Below are 19100 nucleotides of genomic sequence, written 5' to 3' on the forward strand. Positions count from 1 at the left end.
TAAATTGATCAACACTTTCTGATTCAGGACTGTAACAAGGCCCAGATTTTATGAAAGCTACCACAACATTTCTGCAGCTTCGAATGTCCTTAAAGATGCAATAAAAGATGTTGGGTAGCAATGAGACAATTTCTAGTGCTTTCCATCCAACTGAACTAAAGAAATCTGACACTTAGACTTAATGGATTCTGAAAACTTAGAAATTTCTGATTCTATGGTTTTATGAAACCAGGATTGAACTCTTTAAGCTTAAATGGCAGGCTTTATACTATATGAAGGAATCTCCAGGTATGGCTCATCACCCGTTTCATATTCATCTCTGCTGTTAAGTCTGAATGGTTAACTTTATTTTGAAGATATAATAAGACAGGAATAGTCAGACACCCGGATATTTCCGTCACTATGCCGAGCTTGGTGTCAGGATAAATCTAGTTTCTGCGTATCACCTGATCAGTTTTATCCCTACAGTTAAGCACAGTTATGGCAGTGTGCTCAGATGTCCTTGAAGAAAATCCGTGAAAGACAGTGACCCACCATATAAAGGCTTGAGTCTGTAAATGAACCTTGTGTCACACAAACTGACCACAGAGTTTTAACTAACCTTTTCTGAGTTCAGGTAAACACATGAATTCTTGTAATAATGCATACAATCACATTTGGTGAATAGAAATCCAATAGTTTTTACATGAATACAATGCCCTTGAGCTATACAATTATTTGAGAAAAGTAGTAAAATATTATCAGAAATATTTTAGCAAAAGGAGCCCTGTTTATAAAATGAGGGTACAGGACCAGTGCAAGCTGCTTATTGTGACATGAATGAATCAGGACCCTGAGCATGTGCTGTGAGTCACCACAGTAAATAGATCTCTTTAATCGTGGTAGACATACACAGTTTGAGTCTTTCTGGCTGATAATGCATGTGCTGAGCATTAATGGCCATCTCTCTCTCTCTCTCTCTCTCTCTCTCTCTCTCTCTCTCTCCTCCAGCTCCGTCATGATGCTCCGTGGTAAAGTGGAGCTGCGAATGATAAAGCACCCAGCCTTCAGCCTTCTCTTCCAGCTGGAGTACGTCTTCTCCGTTCCCCTCGCTGGAGACGGAAAGGTAACGCGTGCTTGTCCAAGTGTTAAAGCGGGTTGGCTGTGTTTGTGTAGTGCATTTCACAGTCAAAATAGTCTCAAAAGCAGCACTACAAGAGTGAGGAGAAAAAAGGGGTAAAAAAAGTATAAATAACAGCATAACACCAGTCGAACCAAAATAAAACTGATAAGAGACACAACAAGTGATGAAAATAAAAGCCTGCAGAGTAGAACAAAAAGAATAAATATAGAGTAATAAAAGAGTGAAAAAGAATAAAAAAGACGTAGAACAGATGGTACAATTTTATAGTTATTTATTTCACTGGAACTGGTTATAAGCTGTATCTGACAATGTTTTCTTTATTGTGATTCCATAAATGTCATGCTTTATAAGTAAAAGCCTTTCTATTAACTATATTTTATATATATATATATATATATATATATATATATATATATATATATATATATATATATATATAAAAATAATAATGACTGATTGGCTGATTGGCCATATGCACGGGCTGCATTCTTTTTTCAGTTCGGTTCCTACAAGATTTCTTCCTCAAATTGTTTTTCTTGCACCATCACCTCCACCTGGTTGCTCATTATGAAAAAACTTAGTCAAAGATTTTTTTAAAAGTAAAAGTATATTTTTTATTCTTTTCTTCAAGTTTTTAATTGGCACGCAAATGTACAGTAGCAGCCTATACGCCACCTGTTACTCACGAACCGCCACTCGTCTATGCACCCACTGCCACATACATATATTAATTAGTGTAAAGTTTATACAGTCCAATAGTGTAAATTGCTCTGTTTTGCTCAATTATGTACTGTAATTTATTAAATTAATATGAAATTACAGTATACTACCCCATACTGATCACTTTCTTTAAGACTCTTGGGTAGGCTAGGTCTCAACTTATTTTCAAATTATGATTAGGTCATTGTAACCGACTACCTGTATGTATGTGTGTGTGTGTGTGTGTGTGTGTGTGTGTATGTGTGTTTGTGTGTGTGTGTGTGTGTGTGTGTGTGTGTGTGTGTGTGTCTGTGTGTGTGTGTGTGTATGTGTTTGTATATGTGTATGTATATATATATATATATATATATATATATATATATATATATATATATATATATATATACAGTACAGACCAAAAGTTTGGACACACCTTCTCATTCAGTTTTCTTTATTTTCATGACTATGAAAATTGTAGATTCACACTAAAGGCATCAAAACTATGAATTAACACATGTGGAATTATAAATGGAATTATATACTTAACAAAAAAGTGTGAAACAACTGAAAAATGTCATATTCTAGGTTCTTCAAAGTAGCCACCTTTTGCTATGATTACTGCTTTGCACACTCTTGGCATTCTCTTGATGAGCTTCAAGAGGTAGTCACCTGAAATGGTCTTCCAACAGTCTTGAAGGAGTTCCCAGAGAGATGCTTGGCACTTGTTGGCCCTTTTGCCTTCACTCTGCGGTCCAGCTCACCCCTAAACCATCTCAATTGGGTTCAGGTCCGGTGACTGTGGAGGCCAGGTCATCTGGCGCAGCACCCCAGCTCTCTCCTTCTTGGTCAAATAGCCCTTGATGCCTTCAGTGTGACTCTACAATTTTCATAGTCATGAAAATAAAGAAAACTCTTTGAATGAGAAGGTGTGTCCAAACTTTTGGTCTGTACTGTATATATATATATATATATATATATATATATATATATATATATATATATATATATATATATATATATATATACAGGGTTATTCAAAAAGAATGAACCAATATCATGACGCATTGCTTCAGTTCTCACGCATCATCATGCAATGAGTCAGTGACCATTTGAAAGATGAGTTATTTCAGTTGGTTCTGAGTATAATACTTGTGACTTGGCTGGAGTTTCGTATTTCTTTTCCTTAATAAAATATTGCGTAATGAAATCAGTTAATTCTTTTTGAATTAACCCTGCATTGTCATCTCTAAAATCACATCTGCTGCAGACTGCATTGTGCATTCAACAACATTCAACAATGCAGTCAACAATATGCAATGGTTGCATATACACTTACAAGGCCATTTACAAGACAGACATTATAAGAAAAGCTGGAAATTTTAAAGAAATCTCAGCCAAAACAGTTCCAAACGTTAAGCTTTTTAATAAACAATTTTTACATTTGCATTTTTTTTCCCCTGTAGAATCTGCAAAAAAAATTGTTAATAATGTTATTCTCATTTCCAAAAACACGGGGTCATTTTATGACGTTAAAATTGATGCTTGTGCTAAAGATGATGTATGTGAGCTGTGTGGTTGTGGCTGCAGTGAAAAGAGACTTGTTGAATTGTGTTCAATGGGTTATACTGCGTTTATCATAATATTGATTGCTCCCAAATCGTCAGAAGAATGGTATTAATATGAAGTCTACTGAAGGCCTATGTGTGAAATGCACGGTCCAGCACAATATCCAGGTTGGATTATGCGGCTATGGTAAGTTGAGTCGTGACTATAGACTGGTTTTGGGAGGTGCAAATCTAATGCGTGAATGTGAAACCGTTCAGCAGAAGTACAGAAAGTTCCGAGCTGAAATGGAGCATCAGTAAAGGATCCAGCAGTGGTTTAAAGGCCTGTATATTGTGATCAGAGTGAAAAGGAAGCTCTCGGTTGTCAAGCCGTTCAGAAATTTCTGTGTGCATTCGTGTTAATCTGCAGTTAAAGCAATCTTTCATGCCGTCACACGTTTCAAAGCAGGCATAGCTTCCTTTATGTTATACTGGAAAGTATGAGTTCAGTATGAAATACATAGTGGCAGCTGAGATGTAGGATGGACACACACACACACAGATGCTCACACACATATAAGCGAGAAAGTGGATCTAAAAGATGTCTCAACTGCCCCTTTTTTTTATTCTTTTATTTTATGTCTCTTCTTGTTTCACTTACTTTGATTGTTTTTTTGTTTTTATTTGTGTCAGTCTGTCTCTCCCTGGCTGTCTTTTGTCTCTGGTGTATTAGTGTGTCAGTCCCAGAGGAAATTAAACAGCCATCTTTGGCAGGAGAGCTCCCAGTAAATAAACACATTGTAAAGAAACATGGCAAAAGAAAGAGAACGAACCGAGGTGCAGGACTATGGGATTGCACATATCGAGTCTATACTGATCCCATCACGATCCCATTGCTCTCCTTGGCTCCCAGTCCTGCTTCTGCATGGATCTTCTCTTTATTAGTGCTTTAATAATAAAACCCATATAAACGCAATGCTGTGCTTCAGCAGGTCAGTCTATAGACAGTCTTCATTCCAGACTCATTGCGCAACCCAGCAAGTAGAGCACCATTTAGCCTCAAAAGCTTTTAGCAACAATTAACAAAATAATAACTAATTCAGAAATGTCACATACACACACTATTGCTTGATTGTTTTGAAAGAAATTTGTTTGGAATTTTTTTTTTTTTGGAGACCCATACGCCATATGTTCCATCCAATTGGTCGCATTAACACTACTAGTATAAATCTAGCATGCAAGGTGTGTCCAAAACAAAAAGCAGTTCGACTGGTGATGTTGTCTCGTGAGTCAGTGTGTTGGACTGCTTGCATGTACGTTTTGACAGAAAAAAAAACTTTTTTCTTGCTGGTTTATTGTAGATGTATTGTAGTCAAATTTGTTTTCAGGAAGAAAAGTGTAGCCTGTAGCCAAGGAGTTTGAAGTATTAATTTCTATTCCGATCTGGGACATGGTGGATCCAGAGCTTATCTTAGGAACGCTTGGCCTGAGATGGAAATTCACCCTGGATGGATTCATGTCTATGGGCATTTTAGATTAGCTGGGATGGATTTTGGAGGTTTTCTTCTTCTTTTCCTTGTTTCGGCTTCTCCCATTAGGTGTCGCCACAGCGGATCATCCGTCTCCATACCCCCCTGTCCTCTACATCTGCCTCTTTCAACCCAATTACCTGCATGTCTTCCATTACCACATCCATAAACCTCCTCCTTCGTTTTCCCCTTTTCCTTCCATCCTGGTGGCTCCATCCTCAGCATTCTCCTACTGATATGCCCCATGTCCCTCCTCTGCACATGTCCAAACCATCTCAATCTCGCCTCCCTCACCTTGTCTCCAAAACGTAGGTAGAAGGAGGTCTAAGTAACCAATATATACATATACATACAATATATACATATAGACATAGGGAGAGTAAGGAGAGAAACTTCACGCAGTCAGTAACACAGTTCCAATGTTAAACTGGAGATTCTGGAGCTGTGACAGGGTTCAAACCATATTTTGCAATTATACCTGACAGGTTTTATTACAGTCTTATAGTCTTTCATTTGTGGCATGTTTTTTTTTTTTTTTTTCAGCTTTTAGTGTTCTACTTCTAATATAAGGTCTCTGTCAATTGATTAGATTAAATTTGCCCAAAATGACTGACATACTGTCAAAAACCATGTCCTACAGTCATCAGAGTAATTACTATCAAACCTTTTGTTAATCACAACATACAAAATCTACACATCACATTTGGTTGGATGTGTGTTGTCTTTTTGTCCTGTTTTTACTCAAATCAATAACAGAAGGTTTTTGATGCATGTAACGAGGATGAGTGCGAACAGACAGATTAAGATGATCTTTGAAGCCCACAACGAAGCATATGATATCTGCTTGTGCGATATCAGTTTCACTATTTGAACGCTGCAAACTTTGCTTTTATTCGCACTTTTGAATACTGTGACACAGCGAAAACTAAGTGGGGAGTAAATGAGATATTGTGACATGTTTGCTGATAGCAAGTTGTCTGCGGTTCTTGGAACCGACCACGGAACAACTGATAATTGAACGAATAGTTATTTTTTTAAAGGGTGAAAAAAAGAACAAGCATGAGACCAATCAAGCAAACTGCAAATCAGCCAAATCCAATAGCGTTTATATGTAGGAAGATAAACCTGATAACTGTTGCTTAAAAACAAATAAATTACTTTATTTATTTATAACTTAATAACTTAATTTAAAATGTATTTAAAAATACCCTAATTTATAATTAGAGTTAAATTAGCCATTCCTTTTTTTTAAATTTATTATAAATTTAAATTAACACATTTGAGAACATTTTGGCATGTATACCGTATTTTCTGGACTATAAGCAGCTACTTTTTCCCCACGCTTTGAACCCCTCGGCTTAAACAATGAAGCGGCTAATATATGGATTTTTCCTGGGTTTTTCCCGGTTTCACAAACTTCAAGCCAAAAAACTGAACCCCATAACATTAGACCAATGAAATTGGCGAACGGGTTCAGGTGAACCAATGAAACTCTATTAAATCAGATGCGCTCCCACTGAATCGGGCTGCACCACATCATAAATATGGATGAGGTTCCTCTGACGTTTGACCTGCCGCTTACTCGGACTGTCTACAGGAAATGCGAATCATTCGTCACGCTGAAAACAACTGGGCATGAAAAAACGCACTTCACCTGTGTTCTGAGCTGCACGGCATCGGGAGAAAAGATTCACCGATGGTGATTTTTAAACGCACGACGATGCCAAAAGAAAAACTTGTTGTGAAAGGAAGGAGGAAGACAGTGAACAATGACTTTCTTGGTAGGCTACTGTTTAGATACAAGCGCAGTAACAGACACTGTCTTTCGTTAAAGTCTGTGTGAAGTTCATTAGTTTCAATGTAGGAACCTGCGGCTTATAGACAGGTGCGGCGTATTTATGTTCAAAATAAAAATCTTTGTAAAATTCAGTGGGTGCGGCTTATATTTGGGTGCGCTTAATAGTCCGGAAATTACGGCAATCATCAATAAAAAAAAAAATATATATATAGTCATTTGGCCTGTATTGTATGACCGTGGAAAGACCTCGCACCCATACACAACCTGAGACAGGGCCATTTCTAGCCTTTTTGGCACCTTAGGTGAGATTCCAATTGCTCCCCCCAGACCCCCCAGGCTCCACCCCCATGGCTCCACCCCCACATCATACAAATCATTCGCATCCTTCTGTAAAAAAAAAAGTTACACAATGAATAATCATTGCAAAATTGCCTCAATTCAAGTATTTAAAAATATACTGACCAAGAAAACACAAACACCTACCCACACATGCGCCACTAGAGCCTCATTACAAACTTACTGCGGTCCGATTTGACACAAATGAAAGAGTACATTGTCTGAAACGAGATGCGCTTGTTTTCTTTCGGTCCGTGCCGCAGAGTGTTTAATGAACGAGCGTCACCTCGGTTAAGTCACGGGAGAGCTTCTGTCGGTTACACGTGTGGGTGAAATTGCACTGCAGTGCGCCGGGCAGGATGGACGCCGTTAGCGCATCGGCGCTTCCGTTTTCCACTGGCTCAGGTCACAGGAGTCTCCAATTAAAGGCAGAAAACAGAGCTGGCGTTCAGCTAATAGCTAACCTCATTGCATATAGCAATTCGCTCCAGCAGTGATGAGAAGGGAAAACCTTTACACAATTCTTCCTACATCTTTACATTTATCCCCATCCTTCATACTACATCATTTTTTTCCCCCTATTGTAAATATGAAATACTTAAAATCGCACATTTTTCTTTCACTAACCTGCTCTCAAATTAGACTTTCTCTTAAAAAAAGGAGGCGTAAATGTTTTATGAAGAGAGTGAGAAAGTGAGGATGTGGGAGAGAGACAAATTGCGTGGGTCTGTGTATTTTTAGCTTGTGTTAAAGGATGATTTGGTGGACGTCACCGCACTGATGAATATAGCAGGAAGAACTGCAGCTCAGAGACACCAGGCTTCTCATCGCTCTGAGTTTAGAACCCTGCTGTCTGATTGGCTCAAATCAAAAAAATGTGTTCGACTGAGGTGTAGTCTCTGTGAAAACCGCTTTCACAAGCTTGAAAGTGCCGGACTTTTTAATTGCGTCAGCTGTCAACACGTCACCGAGTTGGGATTTCTGAGCAGTGCTCATATTTCTCAGCTTTTAATGCCTTTCCTAGTAACAGCTTCAGATGAAAAAACATGGGGGTGGCGATTTCCTGTGTTAAAAGCACCTTGAAAATGTGGTGTTTGATTAATATTAGTGTATTCATTTGAAAATACAGTATATGGAATGGTTTTGGTTGGATAGAAAAAACATATTGCTACAGTGCTTGTCAGAAGTTTATCAAAGAAATCACCTAAACTTATAGTTTCTGAGACACACATTCATGTTCCTTCTGTTTGTATGGAACAAACTAGTTAATTTAATGGTATGAACATTTACTTTTTACAATGTACTTTTACCATTTACCAAAGAAATATATAAATGCACAGATGTTAAACTTTATTTCATTGAAAAATCTTCTCTTAGCACGAATAACAGTTTTGCACACTCCGGAGAGTTTATAAATACTTTGTCATGCTTCTTATAAGTCTTGCCAATGGTGTTCTTCGTCCGTTGAAGGTTTCTTTCTGACCTTGTGATTCAGTTCATCCCAGAGCAGTTCAATAGGATTTAGGTGTAGAGTCTGGGCAGGCCATTCCATTATAGATAACATTCCACCTGACTGTTTGCTCTTTAAATAACGCTCACAGAACTTAGAGGTATTCTTCAGGTCAATGTCTGGTTGGGTGGTAAAGTTGGTTTCAATTGTCACACTTCTGATTGAATTGCATGCCATTAAAAATGGAATGGAAGCCATGCTGATACAGTATTACACCCTGATTAAGTCTGGAATATGAATGTGTTTTAGCACACAAACCTAGTGCTGGTCTGTTTGGTGTCCCTGGTCCCAAATTTCAAAGTTAAACTACATTTCAAGTACAATATTCAAGTTACAACCAGACTTCATGCTGAAATGTCCGAGAGGATTTGATGCAGGTGGTACCATTTTTTATCCATCAAGAGCCTTTCATGCTCCACATGTGGCCTTCTCTGAGCAAGAAACCTTGTTTAACAGGTTGCAGTACGTCCGTTAGTTTCAGCCCTGTAATAAATCTTCCACTGAGTGGCTAGTTCACAGTGAAGTGGATCATCTAAGAGCTTTTAGCGGTGGATGTTAGTTGTTCTGACCAAAATAGATATAAATCATTTTCTGTTCCAGCTGCTGTCACTGAACTGTGAGCAGAGTTAAAGGCACAGCTTCTGAACACAAGGACGGCTCTAGTCATTAGGGTTGGACAGTAAATTGGTAAAAAAAAAAAAAAAAACCTTGGTAATAGAAACAGTCGATTCTGGGTTTGTGAACTCCAATTTTGTTTACCAGATCATTGTGGCAGGAGTTCCACATGACTTCCTGATACAGAATGTGACATGAATGCACTCCAAAAATTCCACATTGGTGCTGGGAATCTCCACATCCTTCTATGACTTGGAAGTTATGGAACCATTTTGTAGAACTGGTCTGAAATTACTTGCTTTTTGACATGAGCAATTGCAAGATGGGCAGACTGTGGTAAGCAAAACCACTCAGATACTGAAACAATGATTGATTAGTACTAATTAGCCCAATGTGTGTCAACATCTCCCACAACATTATACCATCTCAACCTGCCTGAACTGTTGACACAAAGCAGGTTGTGTCTATGGAGTTATGCCCTTTATGCCAAATAATGACTGAAATTAAGATTCAACTTTTTCCAACATTTAACTGACCAGTTTGGGGGAACTTTTGCCTGAAGCCTCAGATTCCTGTTCCTGACTGATTGGTGAAGAACCTGATGTGATCTGTTTTATCTCATCCACCTGGTTGATGTGTTCCAAATTCAGAGTAAGTGTATTAGCATGAACCATACTAGCCATTTTTCTTGTTGATTATAATGGTTTCTACAGTGCAAATCCACATTATTTCGAGGGATTGTTGTATGTGAAATCCAAATCCAAGAGAGCAACAGTTTCAACAATTCTCAAACCAGCTCAAACTGTAATAACAATCATGCCATTATCATGGTCAATCAAGATAACATTTCTTTGAGTCCCTTCCCTTCTGGGCCATTAGGACCAGGACCGCATGCCACAAGAACAGTTTCTACCCCACTGCAGTCAGCCTGCTGAACAGTACCCAACTTACATTCTTTTACAACCTGTTCGAGCATGACAATGCTCTTGTGCACAAAACAAACTTCATGAAGATATGCTTTACACGGTTGGAGTGGAAGATCTTTTGCTATAGAGCGCTGACCTCAACCCTAGTGAACACATTGGGAAGAATTGGAACACTGACTGCACCCCAGGCCCCCTCACCCTCACCTGACTTTACTAACACCTTTGTTTCTGACTAAGCAGAAGAGTGATAGTAATTATAAGAGCTAATTGGGACTAAATATGGAATGCGATGCACAAAAAGCACATATACTTATGACCAGGTGTCCACAAACGTTTGGACTATAACGTGTATATCTCACCTTGTAATTTTTTCTCCTGCTCATTGTAACGACTTTGCATTGACCCGGGATAATCGCATTTCATTAATCTGATAGGATCAGAAACCAGTTTTAGAACAATCTTTCTGACTGCCACTGGATGGAGCTGTGTAGCCCAGAAATGAGACAAGCTGTATAGTGTTTTATTTTTCCCTCTCGTCATGTTCTCTCTCTCTCTCTCTCTCTCTCTCTCTCTCTCTCTCTCTCTCTCTCTCTCTCTCTCTCTCTCTCTCTCTCTCTCTCTCTCTCTCTCTCTCCCTTTCCGCCCTTTCTCAATAATGCCTAAGACACTGTTTACTGTGTTTCACCATTATTTGTTCATTTCTCAAATATGTTTTGAAAGATTTTTTACATGGACTACTGCAGACTTGTTACTAATTAGCAGATTATGAAGTTATACCTTTCTGAGCACATTCCCAGCTGCTCCAACCAAGTGAATTACTGGCCTCTGTATAAAACACAGCCGGCTCCCTAAACCAGTCAGCATTACACTAATCAGGAGTATTAGCACCTTCGTTTTCTTCACCATTTTGCACAAAATGAAAGGAAAATCTACCCACAAAGCTCTGTTTGAAATTTATTTTTCTTTATTTCTAACTACAGATGCTTGACAGATGGTTTTGAAATGCATGGAAGCTTCACTGCATGTACATTTTTCCTTTTTTTTTTTTGTTTCTCTGAGAACTTTATTCCGTTGTATTTTTCAGGGTAAGCCAGTAAACAGCTGTAACCTTATACCAAAGCCCTGTTACATATATTCCCAAATCTTATTGGTCAAAATGATCATTTTGGAGAGGAGTTAAAACTGAAATAAACATAATGTGTTTATTTTAATGGTTTTGTTCTAATATGCTATTATCACTGTAGTATCACTAATTCAGAGGAACTTGAATGGTGGATAACTAGGATGCCTTTTTAAATTTTGAATCTATTGAGGAAATTACTGTTTCGGAAACGGGAACTCATTTCAGATGTTCCACACATTAAGCTGCGCTTTGAATCGTTAAAAAAAAGCATGACGTGCCATTCATGAATGAATTGCTATTGATAACAAATTGCCTTGTTATAAAGGAATAAAACACTTCAGGGGTATGCATCGCTCCACATTGTAATGGAATATTCCTTTATAACAGCACATTCCATTAAGTTTTATTTCTTAAATGGTTCAGATTAGAGAAAACAAAAGCACAAGTCTACATCTTAGCATCTTGCAGTGCAAGGTAATGTCTAACCAGTAATGATTCCAAGTTGAGCAAACACTGCTTTATCAACATTAAAGTCTGAGTCAAGGGAATCACTCCATTTTCAAAGCCTAATGTTAATATTAATTGCAGTATTTCCAGATTTGCTATTTATGAAATAATAAACCCAGGAAAACACTTAATAAACCCTGTTTAAAAATGTCTTATTTCTTATTTGTGATCTAATTGAAAACTAATCTTAGGATGATCTAAGCAGCCAAATCAGGTAGAAGAAAACTAAGAATTATCAATGGTGGTGACTCTGATTAAGAATTTTAAAGGTATGTATAAAGTATGTCCGCTTGTATACTGTGAGGGGACAAACGAGGGACAAATATTATTAACGGATTTATATATTTTTTATTTTATTTCTCAGTTTCTGTTATAGGATCTGATCAGAAATTTGAGATTTTCATAACTTTATTAAGGGTTACCACCAACATAGTCTCTTATCTAAGTCTGCATTTTTCAATGATGGTTCATGTCATATTATTTAGAAGAAGAATAGAAGCTTGAGATCGCAATTTATCTATACACCATGCTTATGCTTAATTATGGCAGAGACTCGGCTCAGCTAGTTAGCAATCTACAAGATGACAAGCTCAATGTTGATGGTGGTGTTAATATGAATTGTGCATACAGCATAGCTTTTAAATGTCAATGAAAGAAAAAAAAATCAGCTTAAAACTTTACTACTAAATACACTTTATGGACAAAAGTACAGCCAAACAGTCATTTGCTGTCTAGGGACCAAAGCTGTGGAACGCACTTCCAGCCACTGTGCTGAGTGTTTTTAAATCGCAGGTGAAAACTCATTTATTCATACAAGCTTTTAACACGTAGCCCCTGATTTAACTGCTATTTTATATACATTGTGTTCTTATATTTTATTGTCTATTGTTGTTTTACTGGAAAGTGCCTTGTGCTCCTTTTGGTTGCTGTAAGGCGCTCTATAAATAAAATTTGATTTGATTTGATGCAAACAGTGACCACAAAGTAGGTAGGAACAACCTTTTATAGGACGTCTTTAGATGCTGTAGCATTACATTTTCCTTTTACTTGAACTAGGAGACCCAAACATGTCCCAGCATTAAACGTGTCCTGTTAATAGATCTTTGACCTTAGCCCTATTGAGCACCCTTGGGATGGATTTGAACCCTGACTGGACCCCAGGCCTCCTCACCCTACGTCAATACCTGACTTTACTAACACCCTTTTGGCTGAATGACATAAATCTCTACAACCGCACTCTAAAATCTAGTGAAACATCCTCCTAGAACAGTGAAAATTATTATAACAGCAAATAGGTTCTAAGTGTTTATGAGGAAGTTTTTAAATCACATATGTCAAGTCAAGTTTATTTCTATAGCGCTTTTTACAACAGACATTGTTACAGAATTTGAGAGTTAAGTTGAACGATGTGTATTTATCTTTGATGAGCAGCCATGGCGACTGTCGCAAGAAAAAACTCTCAAAGATGTTATGAGGAAGAAACCTTGAGAGAAGCCAGACTCAAAGGGAGAACCTATTCTTATTTGGGTGACATCAAGAGTGTGATTATAGTCTTTAAACAATACAAAACACTGGAGAGTGAGAACTACCATGAGCACTATAATGTAAGATTATGAGTTATGTCCTTTCTAGAGTCTTATACAGTCAATTGATGAAACCAGGAGCTACTGAGCAACTCATAAAATAGCAATCATCACAGATCCACCAGTATCTCCATGCCAGAGCCTTTAAACACTCAAAAAGGTCCAATGTCCAAACTCCAAATGAAGTGGGATCCAAATGGCTCTGGTGCGTCTCTAGATGGTTCGGGATGTTTGCATGGTAGGCATCTACTTCTTTAAAGGTCCAAGGTGGTACGTGAGTGGAGCTGGCGCAACCTCGGTATGCCTCGGGATGGGTAGAGAAAGAGAAGCAGTGGAGAGGAATTAGCGTAGCTGCTGTTCATAATATCAACAAGCACAAGTTGAAAATGTGATGTGATGATGTACTGGAGCACAAGGTTATGATATGTAAGGACTTGCTAAAAAGATATGTCTTTAATTTGCACTTAAAGTTGAAATGCTGGAGCTTCTGTGTACTGGTTTTTAGGCCGATGAGCAATCTCTGTCTTATATGAATTTAATAATAGAAAGTTATGAGTCATACAATCTTAAAAATTTTTTTTAACACACTCAGTTAAACAAGCCAATTAAGCTGTATCGTCTGGTTGCGATGAGATATATAGCTGGGGATCATCAGCATAACAGTGGAAGCTAATCCCATGCCTTCTAATAATATTTTCCGAGGACAGCATGTATATTGTGAAAAGCAGGGGTCCTAGAACTGAACCTTGTGGCACCCAATAATTTACTTGCATTAACCTGGATAGCTCTTCATTTAAATCTACAAAATGTTAACGATCAGACAGGTAAAATTTAAACCAGCTTAATGCCTGTCCCTGAATGCCGATGTAATTTTGTAAGCGATCTAGGAGTGTTGTAGTGTCTATAGTAGTGTTTATAGTGTTAAATAAAGCACTAAGATCTAGCAAAACTAACAGAGAGAATATGAATTAAGAGAAATAAGAGAGAACATAGGAATCTTATGGTCAGGTGTCCACAAACTTTTGTTCATATTATGTAATTCATGGACACCAGTAAAAACCTCATGCTAAAAAGCTCAATATGCAAATCGATCAGCATGAATCGTTTTATTTTAAGTGCCACTTACTTTGAACTTTAGCTGACTCCTCACATTTTAATGATGAGCCCTCAGTGATCACCGGTCAGTGGTTTAATAGAAAGTCAATAGTAGAGGATAATAACCTGGAGTTATTTCCATGAATAATTGTGGAACACTATTGCAAAACTGCTGTGTTTCAGTGTGCCAAGCTTTTTTTTTATAGAGGTCACTGTGTATATATCATAGTCATGAGTGCATAAATCCTGTATGCTTAAAATATTACAAAATCAGTTGCCTCGGCTTCTTATAACAAAATGTCTTTACGTCTATTACTTTGCTATATACTTTTAATGTTCTACATGATTTAGTCTAATGCATGCAGCTGTGTATGAGAAAGAGCTTTCTGAAAGTCCCACATTTAGTCCCCATTTGCTGTTATATTAACCTCCACTGTTCTGGGAAGATGTAGCACTAGATTTTGGAGTGTAATTGTGGAGATTTTGCTCTTTTAACCACAAGGGTGTTAGTAAAAGTAAGGTTCCAATTTGTTACAAAACTGTCCAATAGTGTTGGAGTTAGAGCTCAATAGCAGGCCACTCAAGATCTCCAAACTATTTAAACAATATATTTAAAGAGCTTGGACAATGTAATGCTGGTAGTAATGGACAGTAACAAAGTGAATGTAATTCATTAAGTAGCTTTTTTAAGTATCTGTACTTTTTTGAAGTATTTACATTTGAGGAGACTTTTACTTTTACTTCGCAACATTTCAAAATCAAATATCGTACTTTTGCAAATTCAGTCGTTCCTTTTTTATTTATGAGTGGATAAAAACGTAACTGGCCAAACGCGCAGCAAGCACTGTTTTGAACTTGTTTTGATTGTCGCTTAGTGGTATCTACTTAGCACGAACATACAGTTCAACAGCAGGCACAACATTTTAAGAGGAATAAATGATTGAAGAAACTCCAGACTCTAACTTGCCACAGCACCTGTGGCCTTATTTACAGGAATTATTTTTTTTTTTTTTTAAGTAGTTGAAAAGAAGGTTTTGTGCTCATGATAATTTCACAAAAACTGACAGTGTCCCAATACCTTTGTCCATATAGTATACAGTATATTTAGAATATATGCATGATATCTATAACCCAATTAACTTATGCAAAAACATGTAATCATAAAAACAGTTTATTAACAGTGTATAACTGAAACCGTTTTATTATCAGTATCATCTACATCACTTACAGCCTTCGAAGCCTCAAATCACCTTTGATCTTGCTGGTATCAGTGTAGAGATAGTTGCAGATTCATTTACTTCGTACTTTTCTCTTGGATAATGTCTCGGTGTCTTTTGAATTTATTGAACCCTGTAAAAACCTGTTTGTCATCCATGTAAATGCTCTTCTCTGTTTTGGTGTCCATCACGGTGTTCATTTTGACAACCGATACATGATTACAGGCTGAATCGATTAGGCTAATGTCCATTCTGTTACAGCACACAACTATCCAACAAATAAGACATACACTGTGAGTGAAAGGACACCTAGCTACTAAAGATTTCCATCCTTTTTCAGACAGACTTCCAAGGCAAGGTTAGCCTAAATAAATCATTGAAACGCACACTCTCAAAAAAAAAAAAAACTCAACAGGAGACATTGTTTTTTCCGTAGTGTGTTTTTTGCTTCGGCTTTACCACACCCCACTCCCAACTACTCGTTCATCCTCACTCCACCTCCCTATTCCCTATCACTCGCTCCCCAAGGCTTCATGAGACTGACAGTCGATCCTTTGCAAAGATAGCCCCTAATACTAGTCTGTCAACACCAATTTTGCGAAGCGTCAGATGAAGTGTGAGCTGTGTCCAATCCAAAATGGCTGCTTTTTCAAAACGCACTCTGGATCAGCATCTGTCAATTGAAAGCAATGATATAATAACGAGGTGCTCGGCAGTCTCTGATGTACTGCAGGTTTAATAGAACGGCTTGGGTTTATGTGTAATGGAGTGTAAACCAGAGTTTCTGAAACAGCCGCTTTCAAAGAATATTTTTCCAACAACATGGTTATTCACTGCGTACATGGCTTGTGCATAAAACACAAGGTTGTTTTTTTTACGGGAAGCACAAAAAATGGTTGGACAAATGCCAAATGTGATTGATTAAATATCCCTTTTGTTTATTTAACCTTGTGGTTTTGTGCATATCTCTCAACTCGCTCAGATGTATTGTTTTACCGCCAAGTCAACCTATATTTGTACTACCAGTGTGTATGTTTTATTCATGTTCTATTTTTATGATAAATTGCCTTATGTTATAATACAAGACCACTTTGGCATCTGTTTGGATTAGATTAATCAGGGGCACGTCTGTAATATACACTGTATGGCCAAAAGCGAGTATCCTATTTCACATTTTTTTCCCGTTAGATGTTATAATACCCTTCACTTTTCTGGGACGATGTTCCACTAGATTTTGGGGTGTGTTTGTGGAGATCTGTACTCATTCAGCCACAAGAGCATTAGTAAAGTCAGGTACTGATGCAGGGTGAGGAGGTGCAGTCAGCATTCCAGTTCGTCCCAAAGTGGGATGAGTAGTTACAGTTACATTAACAGGCAGACACTCCAGAACAACTAACGTTTATCTTATACATACAGCTAAGTAGCTATGGGGTTAAGGACCTTGCTCGGGAGTGATGGAGTGGCAGCTTGATGTGGCTGGGATTTGAACTCATGACCTTCGAATGCAAAGTCTAAAGCCTTGACACTTCCTTAATGTATAAACTTTACAGTATACACCGATCATTCATAAAATTATAACCTCCTGCGTAATATTGTGTTGTATCGCCCATGAACCCGTCGCTGCTTCAACACTGTTCCTTCTTTGAACCATTTTTAATAAATACAGATCAGGAACAGCCCACAATAGCTGCAGTTTTGGAGAAGCTCTGACCCAGTCATCTAGCCATCACAATGTGGCCCTTGTCAAACCCTTATGCTTGCCCATTTTTCCTGCTTCTAACACACCAACTTTGAGGACAAAATGTTCCCTTGCCACCTAATAACCCATCCAGTAACAGGTGCCAAGATGAAGAGATAATCAGTGTTATTCACTCACCGGTCATAATGTTACAATGGGTTTGTATGTGGCAGCAGTCATGTGCTTGAGAGCCTGCAAAGTTGCTCATCCACACTGACATCGTGCTCATCACACAGACCTGATTTGAAACAAGACCTGATTCAGGGTCAGCATCTTGAATCTTGTTGGGCTGAATAAGGCTTCGTCCAAAACCTGAACACCTCGGTGAAGGTCAAAAAATAAAAAAAAAGAAGGGGCAGACCCTGCCGTGGATGAAGTAACAGTGGGTTGCAGAAAGCGCTCATCAAACTTACTGGATTTTTTTTCTCTTTGTTATCTATCTTAAGCATGGCTCGGCATGGGTCACTATCTCTAATAGCTTCTTAAAGGGGACTGGGTGAGGGGTTGTCTTTCGGGCGCCATCCCCTCCACCTCAGAGGAAGAGAGGCGGAGCTATGCCCTCATTGCAAGGGAAAGCAACGCCCAAAAAGGCGTGTTCCTGAACCTTGTGACAGAATGCTGGATCCCAGGTCCTCAAATACCGCTCTTATCAAAGAGTGCTCTGCTCCCAGACAAGCGACACGGAGATTGTGCGTATAACGTATAAATGAAGGGAATGAAGTGTTCCATTGTTGCTTAATTTTTATATTTTTTTATAAACTATAAACACATACACACATAGAGCATTTCATGAACAAACAGAAGCAAGCGCCGGTTTTACTCCATGTGCGTTTTATAGCTTCTGGTCTTGACGTCATTCCAGCGTTGATGGTGCGCTTTCCATTGGACTGATTACACACGTGATTTAGAGCGTGCACAAACGCGGAAGCGTTTCCAAAGCGTTGTTGCTGCAGCTCGAGGTACTGAAAGAGAAATATATATATTTTTAACCTGTAAGTTTATCTGTAATGAAATACCAGGCTTGTCTGGGTGATACCGACTCTCCATGCATTATACATCATTGTCGTGGTTATCAACTTTTCTCTGATGGAGACTTGAGAGCAGAATTGTTCCAAGGCTTTCTAAGGCGTTGTAGCCAAAATGTTTGTCTACTTACAGTCCAAAGCCATCCATGGTAATCTCTAAAATATTATAGGCTGTCCAGCAGCAGCGAATGTTTGCCAGTGGATGAGACCTCTATCAGGGCATCAGGATGGACCCGGCAGGTCCGGTCGGAAGGGGGTCCAGATTATACATGAAGTCAAGATGTGTTACATTTGTGTTACATTTCTGTTTACAATCAGATATATCAGATGAAATTCAAAGCCAAAAACACGACTTATTTGCTATCTTGTAACTATTTCACGGGCTGTAATTTGAGCAGAATAATGGAAAGCATTTTAACTTGACTTGAAGGTAGTAGCCACCTCATTCTGTGCATCTGGCTTTTCATTAAAAACATTTCCTATTCACTTGAAATATCAGCTGAAAGAATGAATTAATGGCCTCCACACCATTTCCTTGTTGACGACATGAGCGTTTTTTTGGCTAATGCCTTTTTTTTTTTTTTTTTTTTTTGCACTGGACTTCTATTTACCTCTTATTCCTCTTATTCACTATTTGTTCCAGTCGTAATGCTCCGTTCATTTCAGATGCGTTACGAGCACATTTTTAAATCTGCATCAAGTTTTGCCTCCTGAACTACGTACATCTGGCCC

At 38.2% G+C, this 19100-nt stretch overlaps 1 protein-coding gene across 4 annotated transcripts in view; it reads left to right on the plus strand.

The window, feature by feature from the left end:
- The window catches only part of nphp4 (nephronophthisis 4), a 203524-nt gene that overhangs the window by 75623 nt on the left and 108801 nt on the right, over positions 1-19100 (plus strand). For all 4 annotated transcript variants that reach the window (XR_006928342.1, XM_046871942.1, XM_046871945.1 and 1 more), the window contains one exon: positions 991-1105. Coding sequence is in view for 3 of the 4 variants with exons in the window: in XM_046871942.1 (XP_046727898.1) it covers positions 991-1105 (115 nt within the window). In the remaining variant the exon portion in view is untranslated. The remainder of the gene's footprint in view (positions 1-990; positions 1106-19100) is intronic.

Source organism: Silurus meridionalis, chromosome 17, assembly GCF_014805685.1.
Source record: "Silurus meridionalis isolate SWU-2019-XX chromosome 17, ASM1480568v1, whole genome shotgun sequence".
In the NCBI taxonomy this organism is placed as follows: domain Eukaryota; kingdom Metazoa; phylum Chordata; class Actinopteri; order Siluriformes; family Siluridae; genus Silurus; species Silurus meridionalis.